We start from the raw sequence: 22,859 nt of genomic DNA on the forward strand, positions 1-22,859 counted from the left end.
AACTGCAAAGTCAAATTATTGCTGCATTATTAAATGTTAAATATAGATAGAATCTGAAGGAACATTCAAGTCAAATTCCTTAATGAAAGAGACAGAGAGGAGAGGGAGAGAGAGGGAGAAGGCATAGAGGGAGAAAAAGAGGAAAGAAAGGGGAAGGAGGGAGAGGGATGGACAGAGGGAGAAAGAAATTTATCCACAGAGAGGAGTGATTAGACCAAAGTTAAACAGCAAGTTAGTGAAAGAGCCTGAACTGGCAGTTTCTGTGCTCTGATTCTTGTTCTAAAATGATTACAGCTAACCCCCACCTAATTCCCAACCAGATTTTGCAGAAATCCTCACAGAATACCAGAGTTGGAAGTGCTTATAGGTACATCTCATGGACCTCCCTGCACCAAAGCAAGAACTGTATGGAATCTCTAGATGAACAAGGAGCTACATGGCCAAGCCCACCCTCTGCATGTATAAAAATTGCCCTTTTTATTGTTGACATTGTTACAGATGTCTTCCAATTCCCGCCTTTGCCCTCTTTCACCCAGCCTCTACCTTTCCCCCTGGTCTTCACCACATTGTTGTCTGTGTCCACAGACCATGCATATATGCATGTGTTCTTTGGCTAATCTCTCCCAGTGCCCTCTACCACCCTCCTGACCCCAGGCAGCATCCTTATTTCTCAAATGTTGTTCCAGAAAGAGCTTCCTTAGTATTTCACTCTAATTTTCTTGCAGCCAAGATGATAATCCAAATAACCACCACATGGACTGCATATTGAGGAGGGAGAAGGCAACTGTGCTTTGAATATTTCCTAACTACCCTCCATAAGAGCCTTCTTTTCTTTTCACCAGCCCCCTTCACCCAGCCCCGTGCCCAACAAAGCCTCTCAGCATAGGGCCAGCTGCTGAGGTACTTACCGGGGTTATCAGGCTGCATGATGGCCATGGCAAAGGTGTGAGGAAAGAGCATGGCAGCACTCTTTCTCATTCCCTGAAGCTGCACGGTGTTGCCCTGGAACATGACCCCATGCACATCACTCTCTGTGCCCAGGCCAAGCAGGTGCCAGGCCACTGTGTCACCTTTGCACATGTCCAGCCTGGGCAGGTTAGAGAATAGAAACCCGTTAATAGCTGGAAAACAAAAACACAAGACAGGATAGGGAGATGAAACCGGACTACTCGGGCACTGACCAGCAGCATGGAATCAGATCTGCACTATAAAAAACTTTAAATTTCTGAGTCATCGACAACTCCTCTGCCCTCTCCCCTTAGCCACTTTAGTTCTACTCATGAAGATCTTCCCCTTTGAGATGAGGACCCAACCAGCCTTTCTGGCCTCACCTACTACCCCTCTCCCACCACACTTTACATCCTTGAAAAACTGAACTACTCTCCACTACTACAACCCCTTCACACATATACAAAAGTACTAACTTCTCTTATTCCCACACTCTTGAAACTCTCCTTCCTTGGCTTCTGTAGCACCACATTTTCCTGGTTCTCTTACAACCTCTTTGATTGTTCTTTCATCTTTTTCTCATTCTCCATCCCTCTGCAAAGTGTTGGGGTTCTCCAAGTTTTCATATTCTGTTTTCAAATTGTGTCCTCTTGTCTTCTATGTTACCCACTGCTCTGGCTCTAGCCCTCACCATCTCTGGCCTGAACTCCTGCAAAAGCCTCATTCCTGGTACCCCTACCTGCAGTTCATCCTCCAATTTCTTCTCACACACAATTATCCTGTGGGCTCTACTTGCCTCTGCATGCCCAAAGGCTTATTAGACACTTGTTGACTGCACATTCTCTTCCTTGCACTGCAGTATATTGTATTTTCCCTCTGGTCTCTCTCCACAGAAAACTGCTACTCATCCATCCATCATGCTCCAACTCAAATGTTACATAGATGAAACATAGATATTATCCTGCCTCTGGTTTCCATAAAACTTTTTCTCAACAAAATTCTGCTATATGACTTACCATAGGAACCAGTGATTTACTTATAGATCTATCTTCCCTACTAGATTGACCTAAGAGGAAGAACATTTGTTTCTGTATATGTATACCTAAGTACTTAATATGTTACCCAATACTAATCAGGTGTTCCATAAATTCAACTGGAATGAACTTGGCTTGCAAGATGGTCTTAGTTTTTCCAGCTCATATAACTGACTGGTAAGGAGTACCAAGAGACGGAGCCAAAAGACAAAACACTTGTTCCTTATTCCCTCACACCTTCTATACTCCCCTCAAAAATATAGAGAGGCCCGTTTTCAATGTTCCCACATCCACTGGAATTAGCTTTAATGGGTAACCCTATTTGGTAATACCCTGAAATGCTGATTAGAACATTGCTAACCTTCTGATTCTGCTTCACCTACCTATAATGTCTGATTGCAAATCTATTCAGCCTTCAAGACCTAGTTCAAGCACTCTCTTCTTTCAGAAATCTTTTAATTGCATTGTTCCTCATTAATGTTTTCCTCCTTTGAACTCTTAAAATGTCACTTAAAATCTGTTCTACACAATTTAGCACTTAATTATAGTATGTCTTGGACTCTTTTATATTGTTTTTATGGGTGTTAGTTTCATCTCATTGCAAAATGATGGGAGCTCCTTGAAAACTGGGACCATGTCTTTCTATTCATTCACTCATCTGCCCACCTACTCATTGATTGGTAATTTCTTTGTTCATAATCATTTACTGTGTACTAGACAGTGTAGAGGATACAAAGATAAGAAACAAACCATACTCACCTTTAAGGACATTACAGCTTAGCAGAAGTAAAAAACAATGTAACAATTAACTAAAATATAGTCGGGTATATGAAACTTGCTATTAAAATAGTTTGATAAATATGCAATAGTGTAATAGTTCAGAAGAAGGTGTCATCATCCTGGGCTCAAGTCATAAAAAAAATATTGGAGTTACCTTTTGAGTACAGCTTTAGAGAATGAAAAAAATTTCCCCAGACTGTGGGCAAAGATGTAAGCAGCGGGGTTTGAACTTGAGGGCAAAGCATTGCAAAAGCATGAAAGTATAAATGTACAAAGTACATCCATATAGAGAAAAACAGTCCCATTTTGCTGAAGTATGAAGTCGTGGAGCAAGCACAATGGAAGAAAAAGGAGAAGGATGTAAGCCTGGAAAATTGTCATCCCAGCTTACTCTTCTCAGTCTATAGTGGATTTCTGTGGAATTCTCGCTTCATAGTACCTTTATCCAGTGCCTCTGATCCTGTGTAACACAGGAAACAGCCCAAGAAAGTGCTAAGTATAAGATTTGTTGTCAGGTTTAATCCCTCAATCTAGCTCTTCTCTTGGGTATAGCTTACCAGTAGAATCAATATTTTCAGAGATGGGCCACAATTAAGTTAAGGTTCAAGTTTACTTATAACCTCTCAGTTATAGCTCAGAACAAAAGCACTCACTCCCCATACCATGCATCCGATTGGAGTCTTGGAAACCCATGACATCCTCTGAGAGTAGTCGAGAATCCAACATAGCAGCTTCTTGATTGGCATTGCTGTACCAGCTCTTGTTCTCATCCAGCACAGTAAAAAGGAGAAAGAATTCTTTATCCACCCCTTTCTGTAGGTCCAGTATGGGAGAAGAAGGGGAGAAATGACAAGTTTCAGCAGCTGTAGACTCAGATGCTCCACACCCAATGATCCTTGATTTTTCTGCATTTCCTTTTCCAGACACAGAGCCAATCTCATATCTCCTGACTAGAATAGCAGTTGTTACTCAGCAGTTTTTTCTCAGGTAACCTCAAATAACAGGTGGGTGAAGGAGATCAGAATACAGTGAAAAGACTGGAAGTGAGGAGTGTACAGAAGGGAGTAGGAAAGAAGCACAAGATGTAGGTTATGGAAAAAAATACCGAATGTGATAAAAGAGAGCCTATATTCACCTGGGAGAAGTAGTAAAAGGTAGCTAGGAGATCGAGGGAGGGCTCTGGGGGGCTTTGAAAATAAGAGACAAAGTAATTATAATTGTTAATATGCTATTAATTATTATTACTATTACTAACATTTACTGAGTTATTACTATGTACCAGACACTGTGTTAAGCATTTTATATGGATTATTATAATTAATCCTTACAGATACCTAAGATATCTTCTTCCACTGTTAACCATTTACTATAGATGAAGAAACTGAAGAAAAGAGAAAACTGTAATCCAGCAAGACTACACAGCTAGAAATGGTGGGGTGTATCTAAAAGAAGACTAGCAAATACTAAAGAAGATTTAGGAATTTGGAGCAAGGACTAGGGGCTACTGAGGCTAAAAAATAGAAAGGATCAAAGACTAAGTATGATGTGTGTTAGTGAGTGAAAGAATAATATGCAAAATAGCTTGAAGTCACCAACTAAATTCTGATTCAATAGCTTGATTATTTTTTTCTATTCTCTCACCTCTAGAATCTAGTTCCATGCTTAACTCCTATTTGGCAACCCTGCCTCATCTTCCTCCCAACAGACTTTCAGACAGAAACCTTGGTAATACCTGTTTGCTATCTGCACCCAAAGCACCAGCCTTGCACACTAGTAGAGGGCCCACCAGACCAGAATTTGTATCTCTTATGGGATCTACAGCAGAAAAGTACATCCAGGTGAGACAGGCAGGATCCTGAGCACTGGGGCCTGCATTGGGGGGTACTGTCCATCGATATGTTACTTTCTCAAAGGGCTTGGCCACCAAACCGGGATGGGGTGAGCCTGCAGAGAAAACATGAAATTCATTACTCACATAGATTAGAATAAAGAGCATCAACTCCAAACAGTGAGGTAAAGATCATAAATGACAAAGGCATTTTGGAGTAGCAGCAGGAACAACAGTAGATGGAATATTGAATATTTAAAAGAATTCTGGGTAAGAGTCAAGACACTAGAGTTTGGTTCCTAGTTCTGCCAAACCTTGTTATATGGACAGGAGAAATGTAAACTTCCCCAAACTTTTCCAAACTCATAAGACCTAGAGAATAAAAGGGTATTTTATACTTTTTTGGAATATTCCTCACTTGAAAACATACATTTATTTGCTTTTATATCCCTACCGCTGCTTAAAAATTTCCAGAGTTGGGAGATTCACTACCTGTTGTCATAGCCCATTTAATCTTTGAGTGGTTCAGAAGAAGGTATCATCATTCTGGGCTTGGGTGATTAAAACAAATTATATATGAAGGAGTTAGCTTTTGAGTATGGCTTTAGAGAATGAAAAAAAAATTTCCTCAGGCTGGAGGCATGGTATTAATTTATCTATTCACTCATTGTTCCTAACTCTTTAAATTTTCAAACCTACAGAAAAAATGTAAAAGTTAGTATAATAATCACCCTACCACCTGGAGTTGTTAACATTTTGCATTTTTAAATTCATCTACATCTATATGTTGTATGTGTATGTACACATATATAAACACACAGTTTTGGTTTGTTTGCTTTTGCTAAATCATTTGGAAGTAAAATGCAAGCATCATGACATTCTATTTCTAAATAATCAGTAAGCATTTTTCTGTATTACCACAATAACATTACCACACCTAAAAAACACCCTAATATCACTAATATCATGTAATACCCAGTCTATAGTAAAAAATTTTAATTATCTCCAAAATGTCCCTTAAGACTACTTTTTAATAAACAGGATCAGACAAGGTTTGCATGTTGCCCTTGGTGGTGTCTCCTTAATTTTTTTCCCTATGACATTGACTTCTTAAGTGGACTAGACCAGTTGCCTTGTAGGATGTTCTTTCAGTATAGATTTGTCTGTAACTTTGCTCTTTATGATTTTATTATTTTTGATATTTTGCTTTGGATTAGCATTGTTAATATTATTTTCAGAGCAAACAAGAAACTAATTACTCAATAATCTCATTTTTATTTCCCTCCTGAATTAGTAATCCAAACCATATGTATGTATTAATTTCATGCATCTAATGATTTACAATATTATAAAATAATAAAAATTTTACATGTATAAACAAGAGGATAACATAAATATATTACAGTAAATCCATGGATGGAGTATCACATAGTCATTAAAAGATTTATAGTATCATTATGGGATGGAAAAATGGACAAAGTATAATGGTAACTGAAAATATGACACAAAAGTGTACAAACCATGTGATCTCAAATCTATAAATTATATATTTTTATAAGCATAGAAAAATATTTAAAGGTATATCAAAATATAATGGCAATTTATCTACGGATAATTTTAGTTATTTTATAATTTTCACATTTTCAAAATTCATAATACATATTTGTTATTTTTATAATCAGAAAATATTTAAAATATATCTTTTATTGAGTCCAGCTCTGCCTTGCTATAATATCATACATTTATTCAACAATATCCACACATGCCTATTAATTCTGCCTTCTTCTCCCTCCTTCACTCTGTATTTACTTTTCCTCCAGACCTACCTTCTATTACCTGCAGCCCACATTAGTTGGAGACCCTGCCTGCTCACCATCATTGTATATAGTTCCCTCGTAGTCTTTTTCATAAAACACCCCATGAGGCTGTATACTGAATGGCTGGGAGGCACGATTGTAGAATATCACCTGGATGGTGTCACCCACCTCAGCCCTGATTACGGGTCCTGTTAAATGGGAAGGAGAAACAATGGAAATGAAAACAGGCATGACAAAGGATGATGGAAACAGAAAAAAGGAAGGTAAAGAAAAGGGATGTGAAAAAGATAGGAAACGCCTTTCTTTACAATAAGGATAATCCCTTCCAAGTACATCAAAATTTATAGGCACAAAAACACATTAAAATCTGTTATCTCATTCTGATCCTCAAATATCATTCCAAAGTATACAGGGCAGGGGATATTTTCATTTTACAGATGAATAAACTGCAGCTCAGAAAGGTGGAATTGATCTCAAATTCAAATGATTAGGAACACAGGCAGGACCTAAAGCTAGGGCTTTCTCCTACACCACCGTCAAGTCCAATTCTATTTCTCCTGCTTTTATTGCCCAATTTCCACAGTTGCATTTCCTCAAAGGACCCATCTAAATATCCAAGCTTGCCTCAATTCTAGGTAGATTTTGAGCATATAAAATTATTATATCTCCTATCAAGGCCCGGGTCTAACTAGCCTAACCATGACCACTGAATTTTTGCTCCTCTACTTACCATCTTTAACCTAGCATAGGTCGCTTTTGAGACCAACCAGAAATAGAAAGACAACCTGAGGACTTATGCTAACTGTAACCACAGTTCAGAGTTTCTGGAATGGTTTCTACTCAATATCCCCACCTAATGCTTCCCCTCTAATCAAGACCGGGACCAATATGCCACTTATAATAATGGATAAAACAACCAGACAGAAGATGAGTAAATAAATAGGAGACTTAAATAACACAATAAACCAACTATATCTAACATATACAGAACACTGTACCATACAACAACAGATATTCCTCTCAATATCTGTTGAGAGGAATACATATTCCTCTCAAGTACACATGGGACAAATGTGCACAAATCTACCTCAATAGATCTAAAAGGATATCATCTAAATTATCTTCTTCAACCAAATGGAATAAAGTTTGAAATTAATAAAAGAATAAAATTGATAATTTATTAATAAAAATTGTGGAAATTAAACAACACAATTTTTTTTTTGTTTTTTTTCCTGCCATACTTAAAGACCTCCAGAGGAAGCTCTGTGGACATCCCCTACCATTTTCTGCCCTAGTGTTTAACATATTGTTTCCTAATCTTCCTGCTGATGAAATCAGCTCAGTCTGTTTAAATCAAGAATGATGTAGAAAGGAGACCTTTGTTTTCCACAGTCTCATCTTGGATTGTTTTCTCTTTGAGCCCTTAATGTCAGTAGAAACCTCAGAATCAACTGCCCAGGTCTCAGACTCCCCAGAATCTCTCCTGAGTACCATCATGACAGTCAGCTCTGAATGCAGTAGCCCAGAGATGGAGAGGGAACAACACAATTTTTAAAGAACCAATAGATCAAAGAAAGAATCACACAGAAAATTAGAAAATACATAGAGGCAGATGAAAATGAAAACATAACGTACCAAAACATGAGATGCAGTGAAAGTGCTGCTAACAGGAAAATTTATAGCTATGAACTCTTACATTAAAAAGAAAGATCTCAAATCAACAACCTAACTTTACAAGTGAAGAAACCAGGAAAAGAAAAACAAACTAAACCCAAAGCTAATAGAAAGAATAAAATATATTAATGATACACAAAATAGAGAATTATAAAACAATAAAGAAAATCAATAAAACCAAAAGTTGGTTCTTCAAAAAGATCAACAAAAATTGACAAATCCATTTTTTAAAGATTTTATTTATTTATTTTTAGAGAGGGGAGAGGGAGACAGAAAGAGAGGGAAAGAAACATTAATGTGTGGTTGCTTCTCGCATGTCCCCTACTGGGGACCTGGCCTGCAACCCAGGCATGAACCATGACTGGGAATCGAACCAGCAACCCTTTGCTTCGCAGGCCAGCACTCAACCCACTGAGCCACACCAGCCAGGGCAAATTGACAAATCTTTAGCTAGATGGACTAAGAAAAAAAGGGATAAAACTCAAATTAATAAAATCAGAGATGAAAGTGGGGACATTACTACCAATCCTACAGAAAGAAAAGATTGTAAGAGAGTACTATGAGCAATTGTATACCAAGAAAATGAATAACCCAAATGTAACAGATACATTTCAAAGACAGAACTCTTTTGCACAAAACACTCATCTGTTGGTACTCACTTTGGGAGATGCAGGTCTAGAGTGTGCCTCTGAGCTGCCCCAGGCTCCAGTTTCTAAGTCCTCCCCAGTTCTTATGGCTCTAGTTAATTAATTTCATAAGTTAAGGATTCCTCACCCAGGATTCCAAGATGCTCATCTTCCTCCAGCTGTACCTTTTCTTGGAATGTTTCATCTTGGAAGGCTTCATATCGGACTTTCCAGTAAGTGCCCCCAATTCGGCTGGAGCACTTCTGGAAGAATTTATCTGGGCCACTGTCATATAAGAAGGCAAATGTCACATGATTTACTTGTGTATCAAACAGACTCCAATATGACTCTTGGTCTCATCAAATTATGGAAATTTATTATTAGGAAAGACCTCAGAGATCATCCAGTTTAGCTTCCACCCATTGGAGGTGATGCCACTAACAAAGAATATGCAGCTTCTCCTTCAGCCTTTCCAAGATTAGGGGACTCATTTTCAAAGAGAGCAATCCCTTGTACTGTTGGATATTTTTAATGATTACAGTTATTTTTTTATAGTAGGATGAAATCTTCTTGCTTGTGAGTCCCAGACATTAGCACCAATCCTGCCCCTCTGAGATGTGTAGACTTACATTTGTCCTTAATCATCTTCAGGTACTCAAGATTCTTTCTCCCCTTCATTAAGAATATCCTCAATTCCAAAATGAAAACCCACCAACTCAGAAAACCTGGTTAGATATTCCAGAAGTCATGCTGAGGCCCAAGTGCCTACTTTCCTGTGTTTTCTGCAGATTCATTGCATTATATTTTTTTCTTGCCAGAAGAGAAAACATGATTTGGTGCCTTAGGATATTCCCCCAAACTCTCATAGTCATCTACCATCTGCCTCTTCTGTGAAAAACCTAGAATCACTGATATGTCAGTGATCAGGTATAACTTAAGGCCTATCAACTGAATAGGGAACTAACCTGCTCTATTGAGAAGCAGGAGAATTTGGATAAATTCCTCCAAAATGATGGTTATGGAATGGCCACAAAGTAAGTTGCTTCTCCTTCCTACATTTCTCAGAGTCCTTTTTACACTCCTGCTTAAATGCATCCTTCAGACTACAAAAAAGAAAGGAAGGTGCAAGGAGGTAAATAATGGGTAAAATAAAGAAGAGTTGAAAAAATGGCATTTCAATGGATCTGGTCCCACAAGAAAAGGTCTACTTTTCTGAATGTGTCTTGGAATTATAGCAGGAACAATCTCAAACACTGCTAGGACCTTTTGCTGTGGATATGCCATAACACTATAAAAAGCTTTGTAGCTTCCCCAAAACAAGCTGTCCGGGGGGGGGGGAAGAATTTAGTTAACAGTTGTGCTATGTAACTCTAGTCAGACAATGATTGTGGCCCCTAAATGAAAGTGAGAGATTTCTGAGAGGGAGTAGTGGTGTTTAGGACTGAAACCAGTAGGGAAAAGAAGCCTAATGCATCTTACCTGCCTGGCTCCCTCAAATCTTTCCCAGTACTCCCATCGTGACCCGTTGGGCCGTAGTCCCACTGAATTTCATGGGCCTCAATGAAGTACTGCCGGACTTTTCCTGTTAGTTGGTTCACAGCGGGGGCCACGGAGCAAGACTTGACCTCGTAGAGTGCTTGCATGCCATCTGGAGGAAGAGCATCATGGCTGGCCCCATTTCAACCAACAGGTCTTCGATCCAGACAACCCACCTTCCTCTTCCTAAAGTCTCAGCCTCCCACCCTCCACTAGGCTTTTTACCCCTACCTCCAAATAAGCCATCTTTTCTCACTCCTTAAGAACCTGACTGAAAGAAAGAGAGCCCAGGTGGAAATTAAAGTACCTCTACCTACTGAGCACCACTGATGCATTTACCATATGTTCATTCCTTTGCAAAAGGCTTACACTATACAAATATCACAGAAGATGAAGTCTGAATACCTGAGTACAAGTCCATACTTTATCATAGTCTATAGGACCATAGGCAAGTCAATTTCTAGATGTAAAGTTTAACCCTTGTTTGTAAATGAGGACACTAGGATATACCACACTGGGTTGGTGGGAGCATCAAATTAAAAAAAAAAGAGGAATAAGTAATTTTAAAGAGGGAATCTCCCCAAATAATGAAACATGTCCTATACAGGGAGATGAAGCTTTAGGTTTAGGACTGTTTTGAAAATGTACATTCTAAGTAGTATCTCCAAAATGTGAGAAAATGTTACATTGAGTTATAGTGGTAATGATGATATTGTTTTTATATTTGCTTGGCATGTTATAGAGCTCATTCAGATAATTATCTTATTTGAGTCTCATAAAAAATCTCAAAGAGATTTAAAATTAGAAATTAGAAATCTGAGATACAAAAAAGGATGAGGAAAAGATATTGATTTTTATTGAATAAGTATATAGCCCAGGCCCTGTGTCAGGTGCTTTACATATGTTATCTGTTTCAATCCTTATAACCACCCTGTGAAACAGACTGTTTTGGAAACAGACTTTTAACATCCTCTTTTGCAGTTGAAAAAACTCAGGATCAGGGAGGTTAAGTAACTTACTCAAGATAACACAGCTAGTCAGTACAGCAGTTGAGACTTAACCTCCTATCTTTCAACTGCAAACTTGAGTGCTCATTTTCTTCTCATATCCACTAGTTTTGTCTCAACATTCTCCTGGTCTTTAAGACTCAAAATCATATTATCTTACTAAAACCTTATTATAACTTTATGAGGTAGGAATTATTTTTACAATCATTAGTTGAGGAAACAAAGGCTCAGAGAAGTTATATGATTTGCAAAAGCTAACTAAGCAACTGGTGGAACAGGCTTATCTGTCTCTAAGCCCCTATTTGTTCCACTAATGTGCTGCATTTCTAATCTCCATCTGGATTCATACTCACCCAAGCACCTTTGGGGCCAAGGGCAGATTCTGGATGATGGAGCATGGGTAATGGGCCCCTACTGGGGAAAATCTAGCATTCAGACCCATGATCTACCAGTCTATAACTCCTTGCCTACTCAAATCCATTTTCATATACTCACATATCAGTTTTCTGACATCCATCTAATTTACCATATATTAACTAATTCTAGAAAGTGACAGATGAAGAGGATCTTAGAGACTATGTAGACCAAATCTCCCATTTTATAAATGTGGCGGATGATTCCTAGAAATGGAAAGGGACTTTTCCAAAATTATTACAGTGAGTTTTTCATGGAGCTGAGACAACAACTGAAACCATCTAATTACTTATCCAGTGCTCTTTCCATTGCCTTATATGTTCCTCCTCTCCTTTGATGCTCTTTAATGCACTGTGCCATTACTTTAACCATTCTCCCTATGAAAATCATTTTCTACCCATACTTCTGTTGGGTCCCAACTAGAGTGTCAGCACTTGCCCACAGTACTCCATGATCATCTGCAGAAAACTTATACTTTTTAAACTAATCTCTCCTCTACTCCTGTTCAATAAGCTACAAATAGCTTCAGGTCTTAATTCCTTTGGACTCTGAGCAAATTATATATCTCAGCTTAAAAGTCCCCTTAGTAATCATCAATCCCTATACCATCTTATGTTACAGATGAAGATAAAACCCAGAGAGATGTGGCTGAAGTCAACATTCAAGTTAATGGCTGAGCCAGGAAAGAATATGGGTCCCCAGAATACTAGTCTAGCTTTTCATCTTTTTCCTCATTGTCTCACCTGAAAGACCTACCCAGAATGCCACATTCCTGATGACCATATTGCCACCACCCTCCCATACCTCAAGGGTCAGAGTTGTTGGATCTCACCTCTCAAGTGACTATTCACTTGACAGCTAATTAACCAGGTGCCAAATTTCTGGGGCACCATCTCAGCAGTCACAAAGGTGGCTGGAAAGATATGAGCCACATCAGTTCGGTGGCCCCGGATGGTCAGCATCTGTCCATGGAAGAAAGCTGTGTGGACGTCTACTTCATTGCCCATGCCAAACAAGTGCCAAGCCACACGCTTCTGTGCACACATGTTCAGCTCTGGTAAGTTCCCAAATACAAAACCATTGATTGCTGAAAAAGGAAATCCAAAGAAAATATCAGAACTAGGAAAAGACAGCCCAATGGGAAAAACTTTACTATCTGACAATAATACTAAGTAACATTTACATGAGGTTTTCAAGAGCACACTGTGCTGACAATATCCATTATATCATTTAAATCTCATGGACAATCTTAGAAAACAGGCAGGTATCAATGGTCCTTTGCAAAAAGTGAGAAAATCAAGGCTTAGAGAGGTAAAGTTACTCTCTCCCAAAGCCACAGAGCTATTAACTGGTAGAGCCAAGATTCCAACCCAGCAATGTGAAGATGCTTTTTAAGGAATGTGGTTTATTTTGTAAGCAATTCTTTCCTTCCAGGCCAATTCCCTTCTAAAATTTCCATAGGACAATTGTCAAATTAGCTGACTAATTGCCATGGTTATTATAAGCAATTGGTATAAAATCCAAAAGAAATTTGAGCTATCCAAGTTATCTCTTATATCTTCCCTCTGAGTTTTTACTTCCCCTTGGGACAATCTGGTTTTGAGCCCACTTTTGTCACCAAAGGTAAATAAGCCACTCCCTTAATTAAACAAAAGCAAAAGTAACTTGTTTTTTTCCCTAAAAATCGCTTCTCTGCCCATACCCCAGGGCTTTTATGCCTTTACTTAGTTTTAAATTTAACGGACATGATGGATTCCCTAATAGGTAACTGTTTTTCTTCACAAAGTGGGAAATTCTTTTAGCTTGCATGAGCATACAGAATCAATACTCTAGGTAGGCAAGGTACCTAATACAGTCAGACAGATTAGGATTGGATTTTAGCTGTGCAGTTTATTTGCTGTGTAATCCTCAGTTTCCCCACAGGTAAAAACAAGGTAAAACCACCTGCTATTTCTGGTCCTTGTAAAGATGAAAAAGGACTGATATGTGAAAGCACCCACCAAATGCTAGACCCAGAAGAGACCCCTCATCCGTGTTTACTGTCACAGTGTGGCCACTGCATCCCAGCTCACCATGCATCCTATTACTCTCTTGAAAGGACTCATCTTCTTTGTCCACTGAGGCAGGGTCTGAGCAGTAAGTGGCAATATTCTCATTGATATGCCAACTAAGATTCTCATCTACCACACTGAAGAGCAGGAAGAAGTAGCTGTCCACATCTTGCCGCCGAGGAGGGGAGTTCCCATTCAAGGTTCCTAGTACAAGGAAGAAAGGTGCCCTTAAGAACCTCCTATCCTTAGCAACAGTAAAATGCAAGGGGTATTCATAAGAAATAAATAGGAAGAGAGGCAGCCTAATGAACAAACTGAACTAACAAGGAAAGTGGGGGCAGAGTCATAGAGGGAGAGTAGGAGGACAGCTATTGGAGGAGAGTCAGGGAATGGAAGGATTGAGCAAAAAGGACAAAGGACTCACGGACATGGACAACAGAGTGGTGATTTCTTGGGGAAGGGGGATGTATGGAGGTTAAATGGTAATGGAAAAAATATAGTAAACATGTTTTTAAAACAGTTTGTCAGTAACAGAGAAGCAGATGGAGGCTTCCCCAACCAGGGCCTTAAACTGACCATACTCTTATAACACCTGGGTCTTCAGGCCTTACTATACCCTAAACATAGACTATTCCCAACCATGTCCACAATCCTTCCCAAATCCTGATGACTACACTTTCAATCCTATCCAAACTTAAACTCTTATGACATAATTTACTTTTATGTGACCTGACTCCCATCATTACTAATTCAAATTTTTAAGTGATTAGAAAAAAAGTTTTAAAAGTAGAAAAAGGTTTTTTTATTAGGAAAAGAAGGTAATATAATAGAAAAAATAGTGAAAAGGGCCTGGACAGTGTGGCTCAGTTGGATGAGCATCATCCCCCCAAACCAGAAGGTTGCAGGTTCAATTCCTGGTCAGGGCACTTACCCAGATTGCAGGTTTGGTCCCAGTTAGGGCACATACAAGAAGTAACCAATTGATGTTTCTCTCTCACATTGATGTTTTTCTCCCTCTCTCTCTTACCCTCCATTCCCCTCTCTTTAAAAACAATAAGTATGTTCTCATTCGAAGATTTTAAAAAATAGTGAAAACGGACCTTGGCATTGTTTATTCCTGCTGATAAACAATGGTTCCAAATTAACACTCCTCAGGTTCCTGTTTAACATGTACACAGTTTAACTATATCACTGCTTCCCATAGATATTCCAAACTGCATCTCATACCTCACCCTTGGAGCCTATACCTCTTTTACAGGTGATAAGGGGTCCAATGAGGCCAGTTGCAATATCTCGTGGAGCATCTACATGAGAATGGTAGATCCAGGTGAGGCATGCTGGGTCAGCATCAGTGGGTGCATGGCTTTCTGGAATTGTCCAATTGTAGATATGATAGCCTCCTGGGGGAACAGAGTCATCAGCTTTCAGCTGACCAGAGGAGCCATCTGGGTAGAGGGAGCCTAGAAAATGAGGTAATTGCACATGCTCAGTCCCAGGGTGAGTGAGAGGGGCCCTGGCAGATAAAGAAGTGAAGAGAAGGCTGACATATGAGACACCTAGGTCCAGTATTGTGAAAAAGGTAAAGTTCTAAGGTCTAGCACATTGTTTCTCACAACCTGAGGAGGGCACACATTCAGGTAATATCTAACTAAAGAACCCCAGACTCCATGGTCAACAATAAGGTAGAGAGGGGCAGCCATTGGGGAAGGAGCTGTGACCACAAAAACTTCTACTAGTAGTAACCTAATGCAAAGTCAGTGGCATGGAGGCACAGGAAAAAACAGAACTTCCTTTCTGCAAGCACTGGCTTTGGAAAACAATCACAGAATTTTATTTTAAAGGCAACTTAATGGTCAGTTGGTCCATTTCCCCATTTTATGAAAGAAAAACTGAGGAAAAGTAACTTGTCAGAAGTCATACAGAGAGAATGGGTGGCTAAGTCAGGACTTTCTGATTTCCCTCTCTATTCCCCTCAGTCACTGTGGTGCCTGTATTATAGGTCACTGGCCTGGGATAGTGAGAGATACAGATGAGTAAACTGAACTCCCTCTTAAAAAGAAAAATTAGACCTTTTGGAAGACATTGACCCTAGAATAATGCTCCCTTATACTCAGAGCATACTCTTCTCTTTTCAAAGCACAAATATTTCATAGAAATGCCATCTAAGTAATTCTTTATGATAAAAGGGAGATTTGTATTTTTATTTTTCATTTTTCAATCACAATTGACATTCAATGTTATATTAGTTTCAGGTTTACAGCATACTGGTTAGACATTGATATAACTTACAGTGATCCCCCCTGATATTTCCAGTAGCCACCTGACAGCATACATAACTATTACAATATTATTGACTATATTTTCTGTGCTATACTTCATAACCTCATGACTACTTTGTAACTACCAATCTGTACTTCTTAATCCCTTAACAGTTTTCATCAAGTCACCCAACCCCCTCCTCTATAGCAACCATCAGTGCGTTCTCTGTATCTATGAGACCTTCTATGAGCCCTTTGTATCTATTTACCTTCTGAGTCCTTTTCATAGAAAACACCATGGGGGTGGATGGTATAGGAACGAGTAGCAAAATTCTTCAGGTGGATTAGAATGACATCTCCCACCTCAGCTTGCAACACTGGCCCAAGGAAGCCCAACCAGGCAGGCTGGGCCATTTCATGCATGTATGAGCCATCACTGTATTCTTTGTAGATGGTCTTCTTGTAGCTGCTCCCTATCCGGTTCTTGTCAGACTTTAAGAAGCTGGAAGCTACTCTGGGAAGAAAGAAAGAGAGTCACAACTTTACCACAATCTTCAGACCTCTAAAGGGTTATTTTCTAGAGGAGGCTGACCAAAAAAATGTCTATCTTTGTTTAGGGCAGAACAAGAGGAAGTGGGACATACTGATCAAAACATGAAAGCTTTAAGTTAGAGTCTGTTTCATAATGGGAAATATTAAGTAAAAGCATATAAAATTGATGATATTTGACCACTTTTAGCCTACAGGCCTACAAAAAAGGCAATTTCACATGGCTCAATTTAATGTATAATAATGGGAAAACAACCAACTAAGGACTTGTTCCTTTTTTTAAATTTAATGCTTGTTCAAGTACAGGTTTCTGTCTTATATTCCCAACTCTGCCCACCCCCCACCCCATGCTCCCCACCTCCCTCCCCTTTCCACCCCCCACCCTTAGTTATTGTCCATGTGTCCTTTCTGCTTGTTCATGTGAGTCCATCCCCTTTTCCCCTATGATTCTCTCCCCTCTCCCCTCTGGACCCTGTCAGCCTGTTCCGTATTTGAGTGTCATTGGTCATATTTTGCTTGCTTGTTTGTTTTGTTTAGATTCCTGTTAAAGGTGATATCATATGGTATTTGTCTTTCCCTGCCTGGCTTATTTCACTCAGCATAATGCTTCCCAGTTCCATCCATGGTGTTGCAAAGGGTCATAGTTCCTTCTTCCTTTCTGCAGCATAGAATTCCATTGTGTAAATGGACCATAGTTTTTGGATCCAGTCATTTACCGATGGGCATCTAGGTTGCTTCCAACTCTTGGCTATCGTGAATTGTGCTGCTATGACCATCGGGGTGCATAGGTTTTTATGGATTCCCTGATATCAAACTGTATTACAAGGCAACTGTAATTAAAAGAGCCTGGTACTGGCACAAAAACAGGCACATAGACCAATGGAATAGAACAGAGAGCCCAGAAATAAACCCAACTCTCTACAGTCAATTAATATTCAACAAAGGGGGCGATAACATAAAATGGAGTAAAGACAGCCTTTTCAACAAATGGTGTTGGGAGAACTGGACAGCTACATGCAAAAAAATGAAACTTGAGCACCAACTTACACCATACACCAAAATAAATTCAAGGTGGATAAAAGACTTAAATATAAGCCATGAAACCATTAAAGTCCTAGAGGAGAGCATTGGCAAGAAAATCTCGGATATTCCACGCAGCAGTATTTTTACTGATACGTCCCCTAGAGCAAGGGATATAAAGGAAAGAATAAACAAATGGGATCTCATCAAAATTAAAAGCTTCTGCATGGCTAAGGATAACAGTGTCAAGATAAAAAGAGAAGCAACAGCTTGGGAAAACATATTTGCCAATGATATCTCAGACAAAGGTTTAATCTCCAAAATATACACAGAACTCACACGACTTCACTCTAAGAAGACAACTAACCCAATTAAAAAATGGGGAAAGGACTTGAACAGACACTTCTCCAAGGAGGACATACAGAGGACCCAGAGACACATGAAGAGATGCTCAATATCGCTAGCTATCAGAGAGATGCAAACTAAAACCACAATGAGATACCACTTAACACCAGTCAGAATGGCTATCATAAACAAAGAAACAAACAACAAATGTTGGAGAGGGTGTGGGGAAAAGGGGACTCTAGTCCACTGTTGGTGGGATTGCAGACGGTACAACCACTATGGAATTTTCTAAGGACTTGTTCCTTTTAAGTGACCAACTCCTTACCCATGTTGCCTGATTTAGTATCACTTTGCTATATATGGGAAGTTTTATAGTGAAACAACCACTATGGAAAACAGTATGGAATTTTCTAAGGACTTGTTCCTTTTAAGTGACCAACTCCTTACCCATGTTGCCTGATTTAGTATCACTTTGCTATATATGGGAAGTTTTATAGTGAAATGGTTAATGTATCAAGGTCTGGAGCCAGGATAGTTCAATTAAACGCTGATATTACCACTTCCAAATCTGTGGGACTTTGAGCAATTTATGTAACTTCTCTGTGCACAAGTTTCCAATCTGCAAAATGGAGATAATCACAATACCAAACTTGGACAGGTGTTGCTAGTGATAAAATATTAAAATACATAAAGAGCTTAGGACAGTGCCTTGAAAATAGTAAAAGCTTAATAAATGTTAACTATTACTTCATAATATTGGGGTTGGGGATAACAAGTTATCCCTCAAGGATGATTTTAAAACAAAGAGTCTGTGACTTCAAAACTAGATGGCTAGAAAAATTTGTTAAAAAATAGCTTTTTTTCTTACTTAATTCTCCCTAGAGAGCTCTGACATGTTACAGTGAACTTTGGAAAACTGAGGCTTTAGAGAAAGAAAGTGATTCACGATCAGAAACGATTCTTTAAAACATTCATTCACTTTTTAAAAAGAGATATTTTTGAAGCATCTGCAAGGCTCTAAAATCAAAAAAGGTTGTTAATCCCATCATCAGTTTGATCTTTGTTTCTCTGAGTTTGTTTTTGGTTTCATTTTGTTTGTTCATATGTTTTGATTTTTTTTAATTCAAAACATAAATGAAATCATGCAATATTTGTCTTTGTCTAACTGATTTCACTTAGCATAATACCCTCTAGGTCAACTAACATAATATTGTATGCCAATTATACTTTAATTTGAAAAAGTAGTGTTCCTTTGATATCTTCCCCAGATTTTTTCCTTCAAATAATTTAGGACAAAAATAAAGCAAAAGACAACAACAACAACAGAAAAGATTAATCCTGTGGGGTCTGTGAGAAGTAAAATGGTGAGAGGAGTACCAATTTTGCATCCACCTTACCCAGGTTCAAATCCTAGCTCTTACATTTATTAGCTGTGGGACTTGAGTTATTTGATGACCCTGACCCTCAACTTTCTCACCTAAAAGACTAGGATATTCGGACTAACCTCCTAGAGCTTTTGTAAGAATTAGGCAACACTAAGTATGTAAATGTCTAGTATGGTGCCCGTCACAAGCAGAGTATTACACAAGTGATACCTATTACAGTTCTTTCTTTGATTTTAAGACTTTATTTTTACTCCTTTTTACATATCTGAAATTAGTATATTTCTACCACACATACCTAACAAACACTGTATATATTTTATGTTTCTTTTTTTTAAAGATAAAGAACTAGTTTTTAAATATGATTATGGATATCATCTCAGCACCAAAGAAATATGAAATTACCATTAGGACCTTAAAAATGCTGGAAGAGCAGATTCCACATGGAATTCTGACTCTTGAGTCAACTAGCCTTATTCTCAGCAAACATGCCCCTAAGTGTATGCTCCAGAGAGATCAGTAACTGACTACTAACGCACCTTGAAAAAAGTTCTTCAAGAGGCTACCTCCTGACCTCAAGGATGCCCCCCAAGTCTAGCTCTAATTCCACAAGAGATTGAACCTACGTGTCACTTTCCAGAGGCTGGTTCGTGATGACATTCCTTCCTTTGGGAGCATAGTTCCACTGCACGTCCTGAATGCCCAGGTAGTAGACTCGAGTAGCCCCATCAGTCCATTGGAGCCACAATGGTTGTATGAACAGCAGAGCCCAGAGGAGATGGCCTGGCTCCATGGCCCACATCACTCTGGGAAACAGGCAAATAAATAGCTCCTGGTATGCAAGAAAGAGAACAAAGCGAGTTTGCACGTGTCTGGAAATTAAAGAGGCAAGAGCCAAATTGAATGACTGAGAAAACAAAAATGAATTACCCTAGAATCTATACCTTACCTTATTACTTTCAGTTCAACAAGTGTTCAATCATCTGTACACATTGGACTTTGGAGGGCAAAGTTAAACAGTCACTTATACTGATAATTATGCATTGCTTCCTTCAAAAGAGAAATCTGGATCCAGTTTCTTTACCTTGGCTCAAGAATCAGGAAACAGGCACCAGAAGCCTGATTGGGTCACTGACTCATTTAGTACCTGAATCAAGTCTCTAATTCTCCCTGTACCTCTGTTTTCATTGTTGCCACCTTCTATCCCCTAAGATATGTGTTTTAAAACAAAGGAGAATTCACCAAAAGACATTTTCTAGAATGTCTATTAAGACCGAAAATGGAAACAGCCAAAATGTCCATGAACACCAGAATGAAAGAGTAAAATGTGTTTTAGTTACACAGTAGACTTTTAGATAACAATGATAATAAACAAATTACAATTACACATGAAAATACAAATACCTCTCATGAACAAAATGTTGCAGAAATAAATCAGATGCAAAACAATACATACTCTATTATTTCATTTATGTAAACAAAATCAGGCAAAAATAATCTATGCTTCTAAAAGGCAAGATAGTGTTTATCCTTGAGGTAGGAATCAGTCATTAGGAAAGGAAGAGAGGAAACGCTTCTGGAGGACTTCCGGCCAAGATGGAGGTGTAGGTGGAAACACTGTCCCCCCTCCCATAACTAAATTTAAAGACAGCAAAGTTTTAGAAACAAAAACACAGCCATAACAGTGAAAATTGAACTGTACCGAATTCTGACAACAACAAACCACTCAGCCAAACCGAGTCACAACCCAGCGACTGGGTCGCCCAGCCCTGGTGAACACCTAAGGCTCCGCCCCTCATACATAACAGGTGCGAACAGACCAAACATTATGACTCAAGACAGCTCAAAGCCCCAAAGCCTATAATTCTAAGTGGCCAAGAAATAGCCAGCCTTTCAGATGCACAGTTCAAAATACTGGTGATCAGGATGCTCACAGAATTGGTTGATTTTAGTCACAAATTAAAGGAACATATGAAGGCTAAACTGATTGAAATGAAGGGAAATGCACAGAAAACCAATAGTGATGGAAAGGAAACTGGGACTCAAATCAACAGAGTGGACCAGAAGGAAGAAAGAAACAACCAAAGAGAAAAGAAGAAAGAAACAAGAATTCAAAAGATGAGGAGATCTGTCCTTAGGAACCTCCAGGACATCTTTAAATGTTCCAACATCCGAATTATAGGGGTACCAGAAGGGGAAAAGGAACAGCCATGAGTGGAAAACTTGTTTGAACAAATAATAAAGGAGAACTTCCCCAGTCTGGCAAAGGAAACAGACTTCTAGGAAGTCCAGGAAGCTCAAAGAGTCCCAAAGAAGTTGGACCCAAGGAGGAACATACCAAGGCACATCATAGTTACATTCACTAAGATTAAAATGAAGCAGAGAATCCTAGAAGCAGCAAGATAAGGGGGCAGTCACCTACAAAGGAGTTCCCATCAGACTGTCAGATGATTTCTCAAAAGAAACATTACAGGCAAGAAGGGGCTGGAAGGAAGTATTCAAAGTCATGAAATCCAAAGACCTACAACCAAGATTGCTCTTTCCAGCAAAGCTTTCATTTAGAATGGAAGGGCAGATAAAGTGCTTCTCAGATAAGGTCAAATTCAAGGAGTTCATCATCACCCAGACCTTATTATATGAAATGTTAAAGGGACTTGCCTAACGAAAAGAAGATAAAAGACAAAAGGACAGCAAACTCACAGTTATTAACAACCACACCTAAAACAAAAGCAAACTAAGAGGACAGCTAGATCAGGAGCGGAACCATAGAAATGGAGATCACATGGAGGATTAGCAACAGGGTAGTGGGAGGAGGAGAAGGGGGAGAAGGTACAGAGAATAAGTGCATAGATGGTAGGTAGAAAATAGACAGAGGGGAGGGCAGGAATACGATAGGAAATATAGAATCTAAAGAACTTGTGACACATGGACATGAACTAAAGGGGGGGATGGTGGGGGGGTGCAGGGTAGAGGGGAGTCAAAGGGGCAAATGGGACAACTGTAATGGCATAATCAATAAAATATATTTTTAAAAAAGAAATGCTTCTGGCCCTGGCTGGTATAGCTCAGTGGATTGAGCACAGGCCTGCAAACCACACGATCACGGTTCGATTCCCAGTCACGGCACATGCCTGGGTTGCAGGCCAGTTCCCAGCAGGGGACTAACGAGAGGCAACCATACATTGATACTTCTCTCCTTCTCTCCTTCCCTTCCCCTCTAAAAGATAAATAAATAAAATCTTTAAAAAAAAAGAAATGCTTCTGGATAATGTTCTGCTTCTTGATCCACTTACTGGTAACATGAGTGTGTTCAGTTTGCTAAAATATATTGAGCTATAAACTTAGCATTTGTGTGCTTTTTGCATGTGAATAGCAAAAAGTAAAACATGAAACAACAAATGAGAGTGTGTCATGGAAATAATAACTTATAAGAAATGTTCTCTGCTATGCACAAACTCATTTCATGGGTACAATCCTGAGTCAGAGTCAGAACTAACTCTCTAGCACCTATATAAAGGATACATGGACAACAACTGAGAAGGGGGGAAATGGGAAGGAGGGGGGAGGATGGGGGGTGGGATGGGATGGGA

General features: G+C 39.1%; 1 protein-coding gene across 1 annotated transcript in view; it reads right to left on the reverse strand.

The window, feature by feature from the left end:
* HEPH (hephaestin) overlaps nucleotides 1-22,859 on the reverse strand; it is a 74,020-nt gene that overhangs the window by 43,973 nt on the left and 7,188 nt on the right. The window contains exons 2-12 of the mRNA XM_037045988.1: nucleotides 19,896-20,101; nucleotides 16,243-16,487; nucleotides 14,963-15,175; nucleotides 13,737-13,919; nucleotides 12,497-12,751; nucleotides 10,187-10,355; nucleotides 8,856-8,992; nucleotides 6,464-6,595; nucleotides 4,495-4,706; nucleotides 3,425-3,575; nucleotides 909-1,121 (exon numbers count right to left, since the gene is read on the reverse strand). Coding sequence (XP_036901883.1) covers nucleotides 909-1,121; nucleotides 3,425-3,575; nucleotides 4,495-4,706; nucleotides 6,464-6,595; nucleotides 8,856-8,992; nucleotides 10,187-10,355; nucleotides 12,497-12,751; nucleotides 13,737-13,919; nucleotides 14,963-15,175; nucleotides 16,243-16,487; nucleotides 19,896-20,101 — 2,116 coding nt within the window. The remainder of the gene's footprint in view (nucleotides 1-908; nucleotides 1,122-3,424; nucleotides 3,576-4,494; nucleotides 4,707-6,463; nucleotides 6,596-8,855; nucleotides 8,993-10,186; nucleotides 10,356-12,496; nucleotides 12,752-13,736; nucleotides 13,920-14,962; nucleotides 15,176-16,242; nucleotides 16,488-19,895; nucleotides 20,102-22,859) is intronic.

This window comes from Sturnira hondurensis, unplaced genomic scaffold (assembly GCF_014824575.4).
Source record: "Sturnira hondurensis isolate 20B ecotype Veracruz unplaced genomic scaffold, ASM1482457v3 Scaffold0004711, whole genome shotgun sequence".
NCBI classification, from domain to species: Eukaryota; Metazoa; Chordata; class Mammalia; order Chiroptera; family Phyllostomidae; genus Sturnira; species Sturnira hondurensis.